The sequence below is a fragment of the Colletotrichum destructivum genome, chromosome 1 (assembly GCF_034447905.1).
Source record: "Colletotrichum destructivum chromosome 1, complete sequence".
Classification (NCBI taxonomy): Eukaryota; Fungi; Ascomycota; class Sordariomycetes; order Glomerellales; family Glomerellaceae; genus Colletotrichum; species Colletotrichum destructivum.
Genome location: NC_085896.1, coordinates 2649052 through 2668269, shown reverse-complemented (window position 1 = coordinate 2668269; position 19218 = coordinate 2649052). Strand labels below are relative to the sequence as shown.

The 19218-nt window shown below is 53.6% G+C and overlaps 5 protein-coding genes across 5 annotated transcripts; 2 read left to right on the top strand and 3 right to left on the bottom strand.

Annotated features, from left to right (window-relative positions):
• Positions 1–22: 22 nt before the first annotated feature.
• CDEST_00821 (Putative nucleotide-sugar transporter) lies at positions 23–1985 on the top strand. Its single transcript, XM_062916980.1, has 3 exons — positions 23–317; positions 422–1302; positions 1386–1985. Exons 1-3 carry the CDS (start codon positions 234–236, stop codon positions 1651–1653), a joined length of 1233 nt encoding a protein of 410 aa, XP_062773031.1. The 5' UTR covers positions 23–233; the 3' UTR covers positions 1654–1985.
• A 1-nt stretch (position 1986) lies between these two features.
• CDEST_00820 (Putative Yippee family protein) lies at positions 1987–3466 on the bottom strand. The gene is made up of 2 exons (XM_062916979.1): positions 2707–3466; positions 1987–2544 (listed from the first exon to the last, which is right to left on the bottom strand). The coding sequence occupies exons 1-2, from the start codon at positions 2803–2805 to the stop codon at positions 2311–2313; spliced, it is 333 nt and encodes a 110-aa protein (XP_062773030.1). The 5' UTR covers positions 2806–3466; the 3' UTR covers positions 1987–2310.
• A 155-nt stretch (positions 3467–3621) lies between these two features.
• On the bottom strand, positions 3622–6394 carry CDEST_00819 (Putative ferric reductase, NAD binding domain, ferric reductase transmembrane component-like protein). The gene is made up of 3 exons (XM_062916978.1): positions 5298–6394; positions 4974–5195; positions 3622–4916 (listed from the first exon to the last, which is right to left on the bottom strand). The coding sequence occupies exons 1-3, from the start codon at positions 5763–5765 to the stop codon at positions 3855–3857; spliced, it is 1752 nt and encodes a 583-aa protein (XP_062773029.1). The 5' UTR covers positions 5766–6394; the 3' UTR covers positions 3622–3854.
• A 4211-nt stretch (positions 6395–10605) lies between these two features.
• Positions 10606–14051, bottom strand: CDEST_00818 (uncharacterized protein). Its single transcript, XM_062916977.1, has one exon. It carries the CDS (start codon positions 13725–13727, stop codon positions 11205–11207), a length of 2523 nt encoding a protein of 840 aa, XP_062773028.1. The 5' UTR covers positions 13728–14051; the 3' UTR covers positions 10606–11204.
• Positions 14052–14453: 402 nt separating this feature from the next.
• On the top strand, positions 14454–19217 carry CDEST_00817 (Putative CLU domain containing protein). Its single transcript, XM_062916976.1, has 4 exons — positions 14454–14818; positions 14903–14989; positions 15041–15096; positions 15150–19217. Exons 1-4 carry the CDS (start codon positions 14788–14790, stop codon positions 18930–18932), a joined length of 3957 nt encoding a protein of 1318 aa, XP_062773027.1. The 5' UTR covers positions 14454–14787; the 3' UTR covers positions 18933–19217.
• The last annotated feature ends 1 nt before the right edge of the window (position 19218 follows it).

Sequence of the window (19218 nt, the reverse complement as noted above, 5' to 3'; positions counted from 1 at the left end):
CGTCTCGGGGCAGCCAGCTTCTCTCCTCCAACCTCCCTTCCCTTCACTTCACCTTGCCTCAGGTAGTTTACTTTGGCCCCTCGGTTTGCACCTTGTCTCAGCTTCAACCTTGACCTCCCGCTTAGAGGACTCCTCAAAAGGACCGCCTGGGTCTCTTTCCCTCTCCCTCTCCATCTTCTGCACCTATCTGCCCATCAACTCTAGGCCGCCTCAACTCGATTGACTCATCCAACATGGCGTCGCGGGCTGCCATCCCCTTTCTCGTGGCCATGATGCTACTGACAGGTGTTTGCAATACGCTGCTTACCAAATATCAGGTATACAGTATTTTGTTCTATGAGCGCGCTCCTTGTCGGCGATTCCCGTCACAAGAACCTCTACGCTTTGTTCTCGCAGGCTGACAACTGTCTTCGACGTCCAGGACATGCAATGTGTCCGCAATTGCGATGCGGAAGACCCCACTAAACGGGCCTACTTCAACCAGCCCGTTCTCCAGACGGCGCAGATGTTTGTTGGCGAAATGGGTTGTTGGCTGGTCGTTGGCCTAATGACGCTGTTTCGCCGCTACAGCCCAGGGGTGTCTCCTACTTCGGATGGCTACGAGGCCGTCAACACGAACGATACCGATGACGCCAACGCTCCTCTCGTTAACAGTTCTACCGACATTCCAAAGCCGCAAGAGCAGGATCCTGGGTCCATTCTGCGCGGCTCCCGCATTCTCTTGCTGGCCCTCCCGGCCATCTGCGATATTCTCGGGACGACGTTGATGAATATTGGCCTTTTGCTGGTTGTTGCTTCCATTTACCAAATGACTCGCGGTGCCTTGGTGCTCTTTGTTGGAGTGTTCAGCGTTGTCTTTCTCAAGCGACGTCTCTTCCTGTTCCAGTGGCTTTCGCTCGTTGGTGTCGTCGTCGGTGTCGCACTTGTTGGCTTGGCTGGGGCCATCTACCACGAGAACAAGAGCAAGGTGGAGAACGCTGACGAGGGCTCTCCGGAGTCCAACGCCCTGCTGACCGTCATTGGAGTTTTGCTCATTGCCGGAGCGCAGATCTTTACGGCTACTCAATTCGTCCTCGAGGAGTGGATACTGGAAAGGTCGGCCATCGAGCCCATCAGGGTCGTTGGATGGGAGGGTCTCTTCGGTTTTGTTGTGACTGTTATTGGTATGATCGTGCTGCACTTCGCTGTCGGACGCACCTCCGCTGGCCAGTACGGCTATTTTGATATGACCGAAGGGTGGAGACAGCTCACTCAAAACAGGGCCATCGGTCTATCTAGCATCCTGATCATGATCAGTATTGGGTACACCCTCCCCCTCCTTCACCTTACCCACTTGTTGCGTGACCACTACGCCGAACTATGCTGATATTGACATTGCTGTCTAGCGGGTTCAACTTTTTTGGCCTCTCCGTTACCCGAAGTGTCAGTGCTACCTCAAGATCCACCATCGATACATGCAGAACACTTTTCATCTGGGTCGTGTCCCTCGGGTTGCGCTGGGAGACTTTCAAGTGGCTGCAAGTGGTTGGGTTTGCCCTTCTGGTCTACTTTACCTTCTTATTCAACGGAATCGTCCAGCCCCCTTTCAAGTTCATGGTTCCCGATGAAGAGGTGGAAGAGCTACTGCCGGAGGAGCCTATTGAGCACCATTAGACTATCATCACAGATAGCAGAACGAAGGAAGGCCATGCATTAGGATACCGAGTGGGCATAATCGAGCTTGCAAACTATGGAAAGTTCTTAGTCAATCAGGAAATGGGGAAGAACCGGCATGACTAGTGCACTGGATTGAGTCTCGAAGCAAATGTTTTTCGTATCCTTAGAGGGGGAGGATATTGTGTCGGATTCTGAACATATATATGAAGTACCTTAAGCCTCGGTCCAGACACCATCTCTGTCCCTGATGTGAAGTGCTATTCTACCGCCTTCCCATCGACTGGAACCCAGATTCAGCTTTGCAAGGCTGGCGCTCTCGATAAACTGGCTGGCGCATAGCGAGCTGATGAAATAGGGTCGCCCCAGCTCATGCTGGCGGATGGCAAGGCACATCGGCTGAGAGTTAGAGCCGGGGAAATTCAACAAAAAAACCATTCCATCCAAACACCGTCAGGCGCCGGCTTGTATGCAGGGCGTTGCATACTCTTCCGAGTGAGCGAAGAGTGAGAGAATGAAGGAATGGGAAACAAAAGGAACAGTAACATGGAGGTCATGAAACAACAAAATAAAACAGCCCCAATCCCAAGAAGAGAAGCATCTACAGACTGTCGCCTTCTCCTCCTCTACCTCCTCTCAGACCAGAGCCGTTGACTCTTAGGTGACATTGCAGAGCAGTTCAGCCTCGAGGATAAACTTGCCCTCTTTATACTTCTCCGTGGCTTCGTATGCCTTGTCGTATTTCCAGCCAACCGTCTCCTTGCACTGCTTGCAAGTGATGTCCCGGACAATGTGGCGTCCTGTCGTCATATTGCGCTCGCTAGGCTCGCCTGTCTCAATATTCACAACACTGTTGAATAGATATGCTTTACCGTGCTGTCCTCGGAAGTTCTAAAGAAAAGGGAAACCGGTCTGTTAGCAAACAAGAATGGCGCTAAATACAAGTGGGAAAGCATCACCTGTGCTTTGGAGGGAGGAGACGACAGTATGCACAGGAACAGGAGACGCAGACCGCCGTTGAGGGAATGAGGGAAGGGATGAGAAGAGGCCTACCCGGCTGATGATATCCTCATGGTTTGCCAAATGCGCCTTGCAAGTCTTGCAACCGTAGACCTTGCTGCTATTGAGGTATGTATTGTATGCCAAGCCCATGATGTGGAGGCCTCCCCCTTAAGGAGGCAGAGAGATGGCAGTGGGATAGGACGATGGTTCTGGAGGACGATCAGAGAGGGTCGGTGGTTCGGATTATGGCCTTTGTCGAGACTAGCTGGGGTTCGGAGCGGCAGCAGATAGGTAGCTTGCTTGTTCGTATCGCTCGTGGGACTCGGCGTCTATCGCGGAACTCGACCTAGAGAAACGTCGAGGAGAGTAGATGGGGAATCTCGTTGGATGACCGAAGCCCTTTGGGTTCGCTCTGGTGTCTGCGGGGGAAGTCGTGAGAGCGAGGGAAAAATATGCGAGGGGGGGTTCCGTTGCCAGTACGAGGATGGTAGTTGAAGTAGTGGAAGACGAGATGGTTGAGGTAAGGTGGTGCAAGCTAGAACGATAGGTTGGCAAGGTGCCCTTGCTGGCAAACCGCCAGCCCTGTCCGCTTCGGATGTCAGCAACAACCTACACTGTGCTGTGTGTATGATTCTGGGACAGAGGGGTGTCGAGCATTTGGCCAAGTACTTTGGGGGTTGGGACAAGAGCTTCTGTAGGGTCGACTATAGCCAGAGTACAAAGGTGAGTTTAGGGTGTTTGCTGCTTGGACCGTGATGTGAAGCCTTGCCTAGGTAGGTAGGTAAGCAGAAAGGAAACCAGAGTTCAAAAGGCATAATCCGGATGCGGTACCGTATCATGAGGCCTGGGTCTGATAAGGATAAGGCACTGTCTCTGAACAACCCTGTGGGGACAAGCAGTGTGGTGGTGACCTTCAGTATTGCGCGAGTGACGTATCCGGGCAGTTTACCCCGCATATATTTTTAAGTACATACTCGCATATCTACACAGCACTACGGTTTAAGATGATCCCCTATATTTACATTGAACAAAAGCGGTCGCGTCCCATTGCCAATCTCCGCGGGCCTGGGGTTTCCTTGACTCATGAGCATCGGTCGGCTCGGCATCGTCGGGTATGTGCGCAGGGCATGATTGTTGCCGTGACGGCCTCGTAGATTGTAGTTGAATCACAACCCTCTGCATCTTCCACTCCCTCTCCTCTACCATGAAAAGGCTTCCTCGTTGAAGTCAATCGCGGAATCATGCTGGCGGTCACGGACAGCGCGGCGCACCTCGTCACTGAGAGCACCGGGGCCGCATACACTAATTCCCATGGTGCCGACCTGCGACTCCTGCTCGGCCTTGATGAGCGTCTCGATGTTGGGCCGACCAGGAAACATCTGGACCGTGGACGAAGGGCTGTGAATCTCCTTGGTGGAGCGCGGCCTACTGACAAAGAGCATGATGCGAAGGACATCCCTACGCTTCTCCATGGCCAGAATCTCCGTCATCCAGGGGCGGATCCATTCGAGATGCTCGGGGCTTTGGATTGTCCACACGAGAATTACCCTCCTGGCGGCAACAGTTCCGTTGGCATAGCCAGCAACAAGATCACGCACATGAGGAACCTGGTGAGTGATGCCAACGCCACCAGCGAAAAGCATGACGGTGCCGTAGGAGCGCATGCTGTGCAAACCACCGTATGGGCCCTCTACCATGCATGTTGTAGTCATTTTGCCCTCAGGGCAGGCAGCCGCTTTGCGATACAGTGTATCGGTCATGCCAGTTCGGGCACGAATGACGAAGGACATGGTAGTCTTGCGCATGGCGAGGATGTCCTGACGGTTAAGGGAAGCCTTCTCGGCCATGGGGTCCTCGGCCTCCTCACTCCACGCAACGGAAAAGGGGTGAGACTGCAACAGGCTTATGGAAGGCATGTACATATAAGCGTGCTGGCCGGGTCCGAAGGTCCAGGGACGAGCCATCGTTACCGTGACACGGCAGGCATTTCCGGGAAGTGCCTCAACCAGGGCTTTGCTGCCTCCGTGTCCGACATTGCCGTAGAAGACGCGAGCGGCGCGCCAAACTCGATCACCGGCCCAGAAAATGACGACAGGCCACATGTACTTTAGTTGAGGCAAGGCCTTCATCTGCAAGTGATACCAGGTGCCAACGACGGCCGTAATGGCCAGCAAGATGTGGAGAAGCTTGAACGTCTCGTAAAATGCGTGTCTGATGGGACTCGAAGCCTGAATGCCAATTGCGACAAAGGCACAAGTAGCCTAACATGCGTTAGTTCAAACTTGATTATTACATGTTGGGCAGCATGGGGAACTTACAACGAAGCCAAAAAGCAAGAAGGGGACCGTAGTGGCAGACTTGATGGCAGTCTCCCAGCTCGATTTGTTCGCAGTGTTGGCCATCCAAGCCAGGGTATGAGCTAGGGCCTCGAGGATAACAATCCGACCGAACCAACGGTGAAGCAAGTTAAATGTGTCGAATGAGATGCCCAGCATTTGAATCAAGGGGTTGTTGCGCCCGCCCATCAAAAACAGGGGAATCTAAATTTCGTCAGTATTAAATCAAACGTCTGTCAGTCTTGCTCTTGGCAGGTGCCTTGAACAGTCTGCTGCTTTGGCTAGACGAGTTAAGGAATGACGAACCATGTTGACAACGGCCAAGGTACCAGTTCGATTCCGAAGCTGCGAAGCTGCAGCGGCGAAGGAGCCGGCGAACGGGATGTTGATGACGCAGAAGGCGACATTGGTGGCCAAGTAGCCGGCGAGGAACAGCAACTGAAGACGACTGGGTAGAGTGCCAACATTGATGGCGGAGCTGAGCTGAATTTCGCGGTTGTGACGCTTGCTGAGGACCGGAGCGTACAGAACATTCTTCTTCATCCAGGACACCTTGGAATCGGACTGGGCAAAGTATCGCTGGTTGTCGTTGTTGAGGCAGGCGACGGTTCGAACGTACTTAACGATAACGGTCCAGACCCTCCAGATAATGACTGCAACCGAGACACTGGCGCAAATGTAGAACAGATAGTTGGAGAGGGCCTTGTTCTCCAAGGCAGCATCGATGGCCGCTTGCTGCTCCTCGGGGGACTTCGTTGCACCTCCTCCAGCCATAGTGACGGATTTGTTGATGAAGCCTCGCACTGCGATCGGAGAGTAAACAGGTGTATTCGTCGAGGTATCGTTATAATTGGATGTCCGAAACGTTGCTCAGCAAGTCAAGTTCTAACTTCGGTGGAAGGAGAGAGTAGCACGTTTGCGCTTTATCGTGTCGTCGGTTGAGTAGTAATAGTCGGTGGCGAATGTCCCAGTCCGGTGAGACAATGCGTCGTTGTATGAAACTTGTGGAAATATCTCGAAACCAGCACGATGGTTACTTCCAAAGACAGCCGGGCCGTTGAAAGGAGAGGACCGACTGGTGCAGTCAATGCGAAGAATGAGAATGATGGTGGAGAATAAACAAAAACGGACGTGTTGATTGTAGCTTTGAGATGTCACATAAGCATACACCTTAGGTGAGAAGAGGGCTGAGGGAAGGGAAGGACAAGAAGAGAAATGAGGTGACCGTCGAGGGAGCAGAAGAGGAGTAGGATAGAAAGGAACTGGGACGAGTAAATGAGCGAGAGAGTTCGGTGATGTAAGTACCACGCAGTGTTTTTCCAAGGACGGGTACAAGAGTGGCCGGCACAAGGCAAAAGTGAACCATGATCGACCCCAGGCAAAGTTGGTGCGCTCTTGGATCCTCTTCTCGTGTAGACTGACTTGAGAGGGTCAGAGTCATCCCGGGAGGGGGAGGGGGTGAAAGTGGATAAAGCGGTACATACAACCCAGTCTGACAAGAACTAAAACACCATTTCCCACCATCCAAGAGGAGACTGGTCTCCACCGATGTGGATATCCCTAGATACTTACTTAGGTACACAGGTAGGTAGACAGGAACAACAGAAAAGGATGTGTCTCTCTGCCACTGCCCTTAGGCCGGTTACCGACTGCAACAAGGTATGGATAGTGCAGGCGTGCTTGACTGACGCGGAAAGACGGTTACGTTAGATGAAAACTGCCCTTACAGACGTGTCGGTCTTCTCAGGAAGTCAACCAGAGAAGTCTTCACTCTAGGAAAAATCGAATGTGTGTCATTGATTTCAGGTTATGCAGCGCGAAGACAGAGAAGTATGAGCTGGCGTATGGCATGCGAGGCTAGAGCCCGCAGCGTATGATGATAATCAAACAGGGTTGACCTGATTTACCATTAACACGGCATCTGTACGGCAGTTGATGAAGGCGCTGGGCAGAGCGGGAGCGCAGAGCAACTGAACTGAACGGTATCAATCAACATCAGTATCCCGTGAGCCATCGGTCAGCAGCGCCCCTGGCGCGCCTCTTGACCCTCTTTCCTTTTGCTGGCCGAAAGGGAGGATGACGAATTGACGAGGGAGAAGGGGTGGGAGGGACTGAGAAGATGGGACGGCATCCCTTCCCTTGAGTGGATGACAGTTGGAACAGGGGAGGCGGTTTGGAGACATATAGCAGGGTTCAAGGTCCCATGCAGGGGCATTAGATACCCTTGATGCCACATTGCACAGCACGGAGTACGTAGTGAGCACATAATCCGTACCCCTGGACTTTCCCAGATTTTCAGGCTCTTGTCGATACCCAAGACAGTCTCAGCAATATATCTGGGTCAGGCGTTTTCTTCTTCTTGTCCTTGCTATCTTTCAACTCCCATCCGTGGGTACCTCACCATCTCGGGCTACACGGGCTGGTCCGTGCTAGTACCTCTTTCTGTGATACCATCCTTCCCCTGGGTGCCTACCTAGGCGGGCAGTTCATTGGCAGCTGTTGCTGGCTAACGCCGGCGGTTGATTGGCTGCGAGATGGGGCCGTACCTTGCAGTTGCGCCATCCAGGGGTAGACCAAGTGGCTGGCCCAGCGTCTCACAATACACCAGCTCTTTGGCGTCCTTTGGGAATATGTGATTTACGAAGAAAGGTACATACTGTCATATTGGAATCGCACAAGTCGCTGCGGTCGTGGAAGGCCATGTGTTGCAAGATAGCTTCTCGCATGGATGGCGCCTGTTCCCGGATCGAGACACACAAACACGGCCTGAAAGCTGAAAGGGTACCGCTCTGTCTTTCGGTGCCGCCTTCCATACAAATGCGCATTGGGGAGCTTCCAGCATGAGGGCTCTGTTCAGCGGCGGCGGAGTGAGGTTCCACTTCTCCGGAACTCTGAAACAAGCCGCGTCCCCGCGCGCGGCTGCAGTAGCAGCACTACTGGGCAAGATCGACCCTCTGATAAAGGGAAGAGCCGGTGGGGCCGACTACGGGAAACTACTGCCGTAGTCAAACGGCTACTGCATGCCACGCTTCGTCGCGCGGCACGTACTGGAAACGATCGGCTCGCTCCCGTCGGCAACGAGCGAATTACAACAAGTTTCGGAGCCGGAGGAAGAGGAAAGGAGAGCGACGAACAAGTCCGTAACGTAAGTTACCGCCTTACACCACTGGAATGAATGCGCTTCTTTCTCTGTCCTCGATATGGCCACCATCTCACCATTTATCAGTCATTGATGCCACCGATGTTCTGGCAGCACAGCTTCGCACAAGAGCCAGCGCCGATTTGGCCACGTCACAGCAGAGACGGCACCAGCTGAGCGCTAGCAGTAGGGGCCGCATGACCCAAAAAAAGGCACACCAATGGGAACATGAATGAGCCAATCTGACCAAACACTACCCAGCAAAGCACGGTCCATCTCCCACGAGGTGAGGTAGGGCACCAGAACAGACTCTTCCTAATCCATTGATGGGGTCCGTGTCTTGCACTCCTTCATCGCCATCCTAAATTTTCGTCCGACCTTCTGACACCGATCCAGGCGCCAGACCGCTGCACAGCATGGTCGGCTTGGATCAACCGAAACGAGACGCTCGCGGTTAGCCGCCCACTTTACGCTCTTCTGGAGCTCGACCTTTCTCGGCTGGACTTGACCACCTGCGACTCGCCTTGTCGAGATTGTGATCAGTGATACCGTGTGATACGACGGAGAGTGGGGTTTGGTATAGGATGGAAGCCAAATAAACTAACACGGTTCTGTTGAAGCACGGTCAAATAGCGGCGCTATGTTGTTGTGATGCAGATGCATGGCGAGGCATGTGAAAACTGAGATGCGAGTAAAATATTGTCAAGCGAGTCGTATTCCATCACTCGTTGAATAGTCGGAAGCAGGGAATCATCCCCTCGAGTGACACGTATCCCCGACCCCGCTGGGATGTCTGCCGGTAGGCATATCTGCACCTGAGAATACGACCGTATCCGCCGAAGGTTTCCGGTTATGTGAGAGAAAACACCAAGCATTCGCGTCACCGTGCCTACGGCCGTAGGTTTTTTGAAGTTCCCCTTCCTACTTGATCAATCCTCTATCCGCCCTTTCTGTCTACTCCACGGACGGCGCAACGTGCCTGCAGCAGTGAGTGTCGTAACTGCCAACAGTCTGTTGTAACCGTTGTTTATTAATGTATCATCTTAACATAATGGTCCAGCAGGGCTACAACGACGCCAAGTATCTTGGTCAGTCAACCACCATGGTCCTTCTTGTATTGAAGGTCTCCAGCAGCAGATGGTAGTCGTTGTTGCATCATCTTTCCTTTTTTCTTCATCACGCTCCCTCGGCCTCTGGTCCGGTATCCCGTCCGAAGCTGACCAGAGATAGCTAGTCTTTGCTCTTCTTTCGGGGTGGTTACAAAACAAGTCACGCAGACACGAGACGCCGTAAAATTTCATCATTTCGGATGACGGCGTTTCAACCCGACAGGTAAATGCAGGGTCAAGTAACCTGGGACAAGTCGTGTCGAGATCACTCCCATGTGTTTTGACCCTCGCCCGCGCGGGTCTTGACTCGGACGACGCCAGCCAAACGAGGACAGGCGGTCGTTCGTTCTTCCACCATACGGACGAAACCCCAGAGTCCTAAAGCGCCTTTGATTACGGAACCATCTTGTCGTGCTCTGAGCATGCTTTGAGCGACGATGGTTGACAGTCACACTGATGACATGCTAAACGAACATTTCTTTTGGCCATTCAGAGAGGACGGACGACTTGCGGCGCTGGAGAGTGAGGATGCTCATGAACCCTCCCTCTGCAGATCTGTTCTGTTTCCATTTTCACATTCAAATGCGGATATGTCGTTGGTCCATGCCAGCCATCTGTGGCGATCCACTCCTCCATCTCGCAGTTCCAAACGTGCTCGCTGTCGAGGGTCTGCTGAGGGTTCCAACAAAACCGCGAGCTACATGCGACTCGACGTGTGCGCAGTTCACTGTTGTAGAGTTTTCTTAAGCTCAGCTCAGCCAAGCCCCATCCTTTCAACTCCAGATATAGATTTTTACGATCCGTTCCTCGACGTTGGCTAGATTTTCGTATTTCTGCTTGATGGGCCCTGGTAGGCTGCGTCTCATCTTCGGTCTCTGTAACCTGCAACTCTACACCAGCGATGGTGATCGACGATGGTTCCTCGGCCAGGAACTTTTGCCCGTCTCAGTTCCCAGCCGCTTCTTGCCCAGGAGCTGTCAGGTATGTCTAATTGTCCCATCGGCATATGTTCCAAATCCAGGATTGCAGACTTGCTGGCTTGGAATTCATCTGTCGGTGTCCTGTCATCCACGGCCATGTTCTCTGTCATTGGGTGCTAGAGCCCCAACCTGACAGACCCGTTCGCTCGACTAGACTTTTCGTACGTTCTCACTGCCAGAACTGGTATCAAGACACTGCCAGAAACACAATCAATTAAGCCCCGGGCCGAACGCGGGTGAAAGATGGCCTCATCATCTGCAAATTTCAGCAAAGGATTGAAGGATAGCTGTCAAAGAAAAGTGGTTATCACGTAGCAGGAGTCGGACATCGTCCAGCATCTAGCCAAGTTGAGACAGTCCATTTGACATGCCGGACAGATTCCGGCAGAGTGTTTATTGAGTAGATGATGGCTCGGTGTCGAGTTTCTGCTTGCGGCTCCAATCGGCGTATTACAACGCGACCCGTTCCTTCGCCGATGTGTCATGACTGTCGTTCCAGTGTCTTGGAAAAGACATGTCGCCGTGACGGGAAATGCATCAAGTCTACTTCGTCTGAACAACTCCCCTCACCATTGCCTGTCTGATCGCAAAACGCAACAATTTAAAAAGGCAAGGACGTGACCAGAGTCGTTCCCGCCCGTTGGCTGTTGTAGACTAAGAAAACGGACCCTCCATTCACTCCTAGGCTTCGAAAGCAATCAATGTCTTACCCCGCCATATAGGCTGTAGGATAAGCAAAGCCAAAGCCAGACGATGGGACTGGGGAGAAGAACGGAGAAACTAGCATCTCCGTAGTGAGATCCACATCTATATCAACCCTAACGGCATGTTCCCAGTTCCCAGTTCCCAGTCGCCGCTCCACTAGCCGACAAGGAGCTGAAACACACAAACTGATAGATGTTGTAAGCCCTGCTTGACTCACGACAGCTCGTTGGAATACTCGCCAGACCGAAATGAACCATTCATCTACCTGTTGCAAACCCGACTATAATCCCAGCTCGTCTTCGTCGCCATGGCCAGTCAGGGTGCTTCTACTATTCGTACAAAGCCCACCCAGAGCCTCGCGGGGCCCTGTCTCAACGCTTCGGGCAATCCGCCGGCACTGGTTCCGTTGTCCGGTTCCAATGGGCTGCCTTCCCAATCGGGACTTGCCCAGAACTCGTGGCCGGTTCTCCTGGCACATGCTAAGCTCGTCGATGCCATCCATGACTGCACGCGCGTCTCCGGAGCTATCGTGATATTCTTTGTGTAGTCTCTGCCTTCTCCATGCTAGTCGCTGGTCCACCTGGTTGTTATCCGGATCGCTTGCCGTCGGTGCTACCGTCACGAAAGGTCCGCCTTTGTCGGTAGCTCCCGTTGTCGTTTCCAATCCGAATCGGTTTAGCTGGACGTCCGTGTCGCCATGGCTATGCCTAGCACTACGGCGAGGCGCCGCAACCTCCTCTCGTGTGAAGATGCTTCGTCGTCTTGCTGCCGGACTGACCGCAATCCATTCGCTGATGCCTTCTTCCCATTGGAAGCCTGCGAAACAGGTTTTGCTTGAGCCTTCGTATGCTGTGACAGCACGACCCTTTCCAGCCAAGGCTCCTGTCGATGTCTCTGCGAACACAAGGTCTCGCAAATCATCGGTCTTCTGGGCAAGGAAGAAGGCACCGTCAGCTCGCAACGTTACAAAGCAAGGAACTCCAAGTCGGTCCACGAGCTTGCAAATTTCGGCGAAGTATTGGTTTGACTGTTGAGCTGTTGCTCTGCCGCAGCAGTGAGCAATCGAGCAGGTGAGAGCAACGGTGACGTCGAGGAGCTGGCAGGTGTTCCCGCCTGTGCAAGACGTTCTTCTCTCGCCAAGACCATGCCCAAGGTTTTCGACAGCGATATTGAGCTGCGTCGCGCCGTCGTGAGCTGGACCAGCGAGCACCGACAAGAAGATTGCCAGCAAAAGAGGATAAGCAGCCTCGCTCCTTGCGCGCTGGCCTCTGACCACTCCCAGCGCCAGGTAGAATATGTGCAGCACCACTTTCTGCGTTCGGGTCCGCTGTCTGATTTCTCTGGTGTTCGTGGTGTTCCCAAAATCTTGCGAAATCATAGCCATGGCTGACAGAGCACCCAGAACGCTCATCAGCGTCAACTTCGCGGCGTTGTGTTTCGTGGTGCTGGTTTCTGACATGCGGCCCCTTCGTTTTGGAAATGCGTTAACACATAGAGCTGCAAGTCCCGCGGACGCAAACCGAGTCGCAGACGAATGTGCTTTCTGCTCGAGTATCGCAGAAGTTGTCGTGGACCACAAGTAGCTAAAAGCTTTCGTCGAGACTGTGTCAATTGGAAGCTGACCGCTGAGCAACAATGAAGCAAAGGTATCCAGCAAGTGAGATTCGACAACCAGTTTGTCTGCAAAGCTCGGCAGGGAGGCTAGTAAACGGCCTCCGATCTCGCCATTGGGCAGCGTATTTACATCCCCTGATGGCCCGTGACAAGAGCAACAAAACAGAGCCATAGTAAGTTCGGCTGTCTCGCCTGGGCAGTCCATAGCCCTGCAATGTTCGATGATGAGGTGGATAAAGTTGATGTCGAGGAGGCCTTCTGTGATAATCTCTCTGAGTAGGTAAATGACATGTGCCCTCAGAACTATGCGAAGATGACTCCAGCCGTTGCCAGAACCGCCCAGGGTCTCCAATTCGTCGTATACTCGAAGTGAATAGCTCATCTTTTTGATCGAGGATACCGGCCCGTGATTCGCTGCTTTGGAAACTTCCCAAGCATCAATCTCTGCCGCACACCGGGGCACTTTCTGTAGACACATTGCCAGGAGGGACTTCTTGCCGACTGTGTCGTGTTTTGGTGTGGTTGAGCGCAACAAAACATACAGATCGTGAATGATGCCCTCATATAGCTGGTATCTAGATGGTCGGAAAGAATGCCTTAAGCGTCCCAGTTCATTCAGCGACGATTCCAGAGGACCGCGTTTGCCTACTCTCGGAAGCATGCAGAAGCCTGCGGTTTTCTCGCAGAGTGTCAGATTGGACGGTATTGCCGTCATTGTATCATGTCTGACCTTGCGTAAAATCGGAGTTGACACATTGGGCACGCCCGGAGTCGAAATACTAGACATTCGGGGGCGGCTCTGGATGCGAAGAGGGACTTTTGACTTTGGACGAGGTTTGTCTGTGGACGTGCCAGCGGGCGTTCTCCTGGAATACGTTCGCCTAGGGCGTTTTCGCTGGCCCTCGGAGTCGTCTTTGTCGTCTTGTGTATTTGTTCTCTTAGTTGGCCAGTGATGGGGCGCCGGGTCAAGGCCATCATTCTCACACGCATCCTGTACTGGACCGGCCATCTCAGCCAGGGCAAGTTTTCGCAGAGCAGCAAACCGTGACTGAAGAGGGCGCAAAAGTCGACGGCACCTCGAAGAAGTCCAGAATGAACCGGACTGACTGGATTGCCGAAACTCGTCTGCTTCTCGACGGGCTGGAAATACCTGACTCATCCGATCGGCTCCTTCTGCCATATCAATCATGTGTTTTCCTGGCCCAAGCCCAAGCCCAACAGGACAACAACGGGACAGCAACGGCAGTCAACAGCTGCAGTTTTTGGTGCTAGATCATGAATCCAAGATGCCGTACGTTCTCAAAGCAGTCCACCACTCTGAGAAGCTGACTAGGCCAGTGCTGCTAACCGAGGCTGAAGTGGACGAAAGCTCGTGTTTGTGTTTCACAACACTGCCAGCCTAGTCATCGATTGTGGCACAATGCTGGTAGCCAGTACTGATAGGAATGCCGAGCAAAGATTCTAAGTGATTAAGAGAAAACTGTGGTGCGGTCGTAGGCGAGGTAATGTGAGGTTGATAAGTGTGTAGTGAAGCCGAAATGCCATACGATGTTCATCACATTGAATGTTTACTTGTTCCCCAATCGGGCATGGTGTTTTGGCTGTTGGATCCAATCCGAGGCTTGAACTAACCAATCAAAGGGATGGGCGCCTGCGGGAAGTAACCCAGCCGCCAGAATGCGAGGTCACCCTATGTATCCGGGCGTTAGGTAAACTTCAAAGTAGGTACCACCCGCCCTGGTGACTACCACGTAGAGGAATACTGGGGACCTAGCGACAAATGACTGACAGTGCGCAAGAGCTCTCTCCAACACTAAACGGAGTGGACCCGAAAAAACCGAGAGCTCCAGCTTGCCGGGCCGGTGCATTGCCGTCAATTGAGGATGACAACGCGACTTTTTCCTGCCGTGAATTTTTTTTTCTGTTACTCCCCAAAGGCAGTCCTACTCTACCCTCTCTTCACCTTCACCCCCTCCCCCCGATCCGCAACTGGCCGTCGAGTTGAAAGCCACTTTTCTTCTATACGTCACTTGGGGAGTTGTGCATCTATCTTCTTGTTAGACCACTCCTTGAACTTCTACTCCTTGTTAATTGCGTACCTTTATTGGTTTGTGCGATTATTGAATTCCACGCAACCCTCTGCGCTCTTGATATATACCTACCTTTCCCCCCTTTTCGGCCCCGGTTCAGTTCAGACGCCGGTATACACACATTTGGTTCCCTTGGTTCTAGTGTAACACTGAGTACCAATGTCCCAATCCGACCAACCCAACGGCAAAGGTACCGCCTCCGGCGGGCACGAGCAGCCTACGCCCAACACCCCCGATATCGTAGCTCCACGATGCTAAACATGACAAACTGCAGACCATGCCGCAAAGGAGTCTACGCCTCCTGCCGAGGCCCCTATCGAGTCTCAGGCCGAGGGTAATGAGGTTGACCAGGGCCTGGAAGGTAATTAAGACTCATGTGTGCGTTCATCCAGAATACTGACACGATGTGTAGCCTTGATTACTCTTACTATCAAGCTTCCCCATGAGCCCGGTCAAATGCAGATCACGGTTAGCTGTGTCGAATCCACCTCCAAGTACGCCTGCTAACTGGCATAACACAGGTTTCGCCCCAAGAACAGGTCCACGAAGTTAGACAGTCCATCATCGACCTCCCCGTGGCCTTCCAATACACTTGCTTCCACTTGGAGCATCATGGCGAGCGCATCAACGACTTCCTTCCCATTTCCGAAATCGAGGGTCTGACCGAGGACCCCGAGGTCAAACTGGTTGAAGATCCCTACACTGAGAAGGAGGCGCGCATACACCTGGTCAGGATCAGGGAGTTGATCGGCGCTGCCGGAGACCGCACCGATGCAGTCCAGGGCATACTGCCTGGCCTGTCCCTCCTCGACACTGTTGTGCCGCCGTTGGAAGAGCCGGCCAACGGAGAGCAGCCTCAGGCTGTCAAAGAAGCTAAGGAAGACTACACTTTCGATGCTCCTGTCCCCGTCTCGACCCTGTTGCCTCCCGTCGAGGAGGAAGAGGCTCCAAAGACGATCAAGTCCATTTCCCTCTCCGCCTGGAACCCGCCGCCTGTTCACCTCAAGCAAAGAGGGCACCTGTTGTACCTCGTGGCTACAACCAACGAGGGCGAGCAGCACCAGATCACGGCTCATGTTGGGGGTTTCTTTGTCAACAAGTCGTCCAATGCCAAATTTGATCCTTTCCCTCGGCCGGCTCCCAAGGGGGCTTCGGCGCACTCTCTGCTTGGCCTTCTTGAGAAGGTCTCGCTCTCCTTCTCGGCTTCATTCGTCAAGCTGCAGGACTACAACAATCGCAAGGATCCTCTGGCGACCTTCCAAATCACGAACGCGATACCCGCCGCACCATGGATCGTGCCATCCTCATCCTCCCCCTTATGTGCTCACAGCCCCGACTCGACACGGTCTCAGGAGACGTATCTCATTGCCGGGGCTGATAACACCGACACTCTGCGAGACTGGAATGAGGAGTTTCAGTCTGCGAGAGAGCTTCCCAAGGACACGGTCCAGGACCGTGTCTTTCGTGAGCGTCTCATGTCTAAGCTTTTCGCCGATTATAACGATGCGGCCACTCGAGGTGCTGTTCTTGTTGCTCGCGGCGAGATCCCTCCATTGAACCCAACAGAGTGCAAGGATGCCCAAATCTTTGTGTACAACAACGTTTTCTTCTCCTTTGGCGCTGACGGCGTTGGTACCTTTACATCTGAGGGAGGCGATGAGGCTGCTCGCGTTGCCACCGGCAAGGACGTCGCCGGCGTCAGGTTGGTCAACCAGCTTGATATCGATGGCCTTTTCACTCCTGCCACTGTTGTGGTCGACTACCTCGGCAAACGCATCGTTGGGCAGAGCATTGTTCCGGGCATCTTCAAGCAGAGGGAGCCTGGCGAAAATCAGATCGATTACGGTGCCGTCGATGGAAAGGAGGTTGTGGCCTCGGATGAGCGATTTGCGTCTGTTTTTGCGAAGCTGTCGCAGGCCCTCAAGGTCAAGAAGCATGCTGTCTGGGACAAGGATGGCAAGCGCGTTGATCTGGAGGCTAGCGTAGAGACCAAAGGTCTGTTGGGAACCGACGCCAGGAAATACGTCCTCGATTTGTACCGCGTGACGCCTCTGGACATCGATTGGCTAGAGGAGGAAGGCGAGGCTGAATATCCCCACCGTATGGCTGTTCTCCGCCCTGAGCTGATTGACTCATACGGAAGGAAGAAGATGAAGGCTTGGGTTGACGAGGAGTTGGCTCGCCGGGGCCAGACTACCAAGGATGCGGCTAAGGATGTGGCCAAGGATGAGACACTGGCTGAGCCCAAGAAACCGGAGCAGGTTGCGGCCAAAGACGAGGAGAGCGACGACAGTGATGACAGCGACGACAGCGAAGCGAGTGAGAGCGAGAGCGAAAGTGAGAGCGAGGATGAGTCAGAGCCCAACAAGAAGGCCGTCAAGACCGAAACGTCCGAAGAACCGAAGGAGGTCGAAGCATCGAAAGAGTCGAAGGACTCCAAGGATCACATCGACCTTTCCAAGTTTTCGTTTTCTCTCAACCCCGATGTCTTCAGTGGACAGACTCCCCAGACCGACGCCGAGAAGGCCGAGATGGAGCAAGACGAGAAAGATGTTCGCCTCGCAACCAAGTACCTTCGTGAGCAGGTCATTCCTGACCTCATTCGCGAGCTCACAGACTGCGACATTAGCTTCCCCATGGATGGTCAGTCCCTCGGCCGCCTTCTGCACAAGAGAGGTATCAACATCAGATACACGGGCAAGGTGGCAGCGCTTGCTGAAGATCCTCGCCTGCAGTGCTTGAAGGACATTTGTGTCCAAGACATGGTTGCACGATCATTCAAGCACGTTGCTGCGAACTACCTACGTCACTTGCCGGCGCCTTTCAGTTCGTCGTGCATCTCTCATCTGCTCAATTGCCTTTTGGGCTACAAGTTGAACCCTAAGCCATCCGCGGAGATCGATCTCGACCTGAAGTCCCTGTACTCCGACGCGGACTTGTCATTTCAGCAGGTGACTCCGGAGTCTCTTCGAGCCAATATCGCGGAGGAGGCCCTCAAGCGATTCAGGTACAGGCTTGACTCAGAGTGGTACACAAAGGTCAAGCCCTTACAACTGCTGCGCGAGATTTCATTGAAGCTCGGTTACCAGCTGCAGGCCAAGGAGTACAACTTCACCGACAAGCCGGTTGCGCAGGCGGCCCCTGCCGCCGCTTCTGCCAACAATGGCACATCCGCCACCAATGGACAGGTCAACGGAGAAGGCGGTAAGAAGAAAAGGAACAGAAAGCCCGCGGCCAAGGACACTATCCCGGTGTCCTCAGGCCCACTGCCTCCGGCAACCACCTTCACTTCGGACGATATCGTCAATGTCGTGCCTATTGTGAAGCACTCCTGCCCTCGCAGCGCTCTCGCGGAGGAGGCATTGGAAGCAGGTCGCATTTCCATCATGCAAAACCAGCGCAAGCTCGGCCAGGAGCTTCTCCTTGAGTCGCTTTCTCTGCACGAGCAGATTTACGGAATCCTCCACCCCGAGGTCGCGCGTGTGTACAATACTCTGTCCATGCTGTACTATCAGCTGGATGAGAAGGAAGCCGCCGTCGAGCTGGCCAGAAAGGCCATTGTTGTGTCCGAGAGGACCGTTGGTGTCGACTCTGCCGAAACCCTGCTCAACTATCTTAACCTGAGCTTGTTCCTTCACCAGGCTGGCGATAGCACTGGTGCACTGACCTTTGCCAAACATGCGCTGAAGCTGTGGAAGATCATCTACGGCGCGGACCACCCTGACTCCATTACTACCATCAACAACGGTGCTGTGATGCTTCAGCATCTCAAGGCCTACCACGAGTCCCGTCTGTGGTTCGAGGAATCCCTTCGCATCTGCGAGACGGTCTTCGGTAAGAACTCCATCAACGCCGCCACCCTCCTCTTCCAGCTCGCACAGGCCCTGGCTCTGGACCAGGACTCTAAGGGCGCTGTCAACCGCATGCGCGAGTCGTACAACATCTTCCTCAGCGACCTCGGACCTGAGGACAAGAATACCAAGGAGGCGGAGAGCTGGCTGGAGCAGCTGACACAGAACGCTGTGTCGATTGCCAAGCACGCAAAGGATGCGCAGGCGAGGCGTCTGCGCGCCGGCATCCATTTCACGCCCAAGGGTGCGCCATACCAGGCCTCTTCCACCGCCCCAAGTGTGTCGAGTGGGCCGGCCAACGTCGGCTCACAACTGGGCGGCTCGTCGCAGATGGACTCGCGCAGCATTGACGAGCTGATCAAGTTCATCGAGGGCACCGACCAACAAACCAAGACTCCCAAAGGCAGGGTGAGCAGGGGCAACCCCAAGAGAAGGGGCAAATCTTCTAAGTAAGATCGAATTAGAAAAGACAGGGGAGCACTTGACATGATGACGTGCCAAAGCTTCTATCCAACAGCCGCTTGGGATCACTGTCAGTTGCAGGTTACTTCAAGCATGTGTGACCTGTACCGGACATGACGGCGCCGGAGCATGTGTATTTTTAGATAATTGGATTGGCATGGGGAAAGAAAAAAGGGGGGTTGGTTCGGTGCATCTGTGGATACTGAGTACATATAGGCATGTGGAAGGAGTAGCTTGGGGCAGAGCCCTTCTGAATTACACTATCTTCACTCTTCCC

Bases quoted from the DNA above. Each gene is read 5' to 3' on its own strand.
- CDEST_00821 (XM_062916980.1), top strand. From the start codon at position 234: ATGGCGTCGCGGGCTGCCATCCCCTTTCTCGTGGCCATGATGCTACTG. The intron at 318-421 runs GTATACAGTATT...TTCGACGTCCAG, and splicing joins CGCTGCTTACCAAATATCAG to GACATGCAATGTGTCCGCAA. The intron at 1,303-1,385 runs GTACACCCTCCC...ATTGCTGTCTAG, and splicing joins CTGATCATGATCAGTATTGG to CGGGTTCAACTTTTTTGGCC.
- CDEST_00819 (XM_062916978.1), bottom strand. From the start codon at position 5,765: ATGGCTGGAGGAGGTGCAACGAAGTCCCCCGAGGAGCAGCAAGCGGCC. The intron at 5,196-5,297 runs GTTCGTCATTCC...GACGAAATTTAG, and splicing joins CCTTGGCCGTTGTCAACATG to ATTCCCCTGTTTTTGATGGG. The intron at 4,917-4,973 runs GTAAGTTCCCCA...AACGCATGTTAG, and splicing joins TCTTGCTTTTTGGCTTCGTT to GCTACTTGTGCCTTTGTCGC.
- CDEST_00817 (XM_062916976.1), top strand. From the start codon at position 14,788: ATGTCCCAATCCGACCAACCCAACGGCAAAG. The intron at 14,990-15,040 runs GTAATTAAGACT...CACGATGTGTAG, and splicing joins GGTTGACCAGGGCCTGGAAG to CCTTGATTACTCTTACTATC. The intron at 15,097-15,149 runs GTTAGCTGTGTC...GGCATAACACAG, and splicing joins CCGGTCAAATGCAGATCACG to GTTTCGCCCCAAGAACAGGT.
- CDEST_00820 (XM_062916979.1), bottom strand. From the start codon at position 2,805: ATGGGCTTGGCATACAATACATACCTCAATAGCAGCAAGGTCTACGGT. The intron at 2,545-2,706 runs GTAGGCCTCTTC...CCTTTTCTTTAG, and splicing joins ATGAGGATATCATCAGCCGG to AACTTCCGAGGACAGCACGG.
- CDEST_00818 (XM_062916977.1), bottom strand. From the start codon at position 13,727: ATGATTGATATGGCAGAAGGAGCCGATCGGATGAGTCAGGTATTTCCA.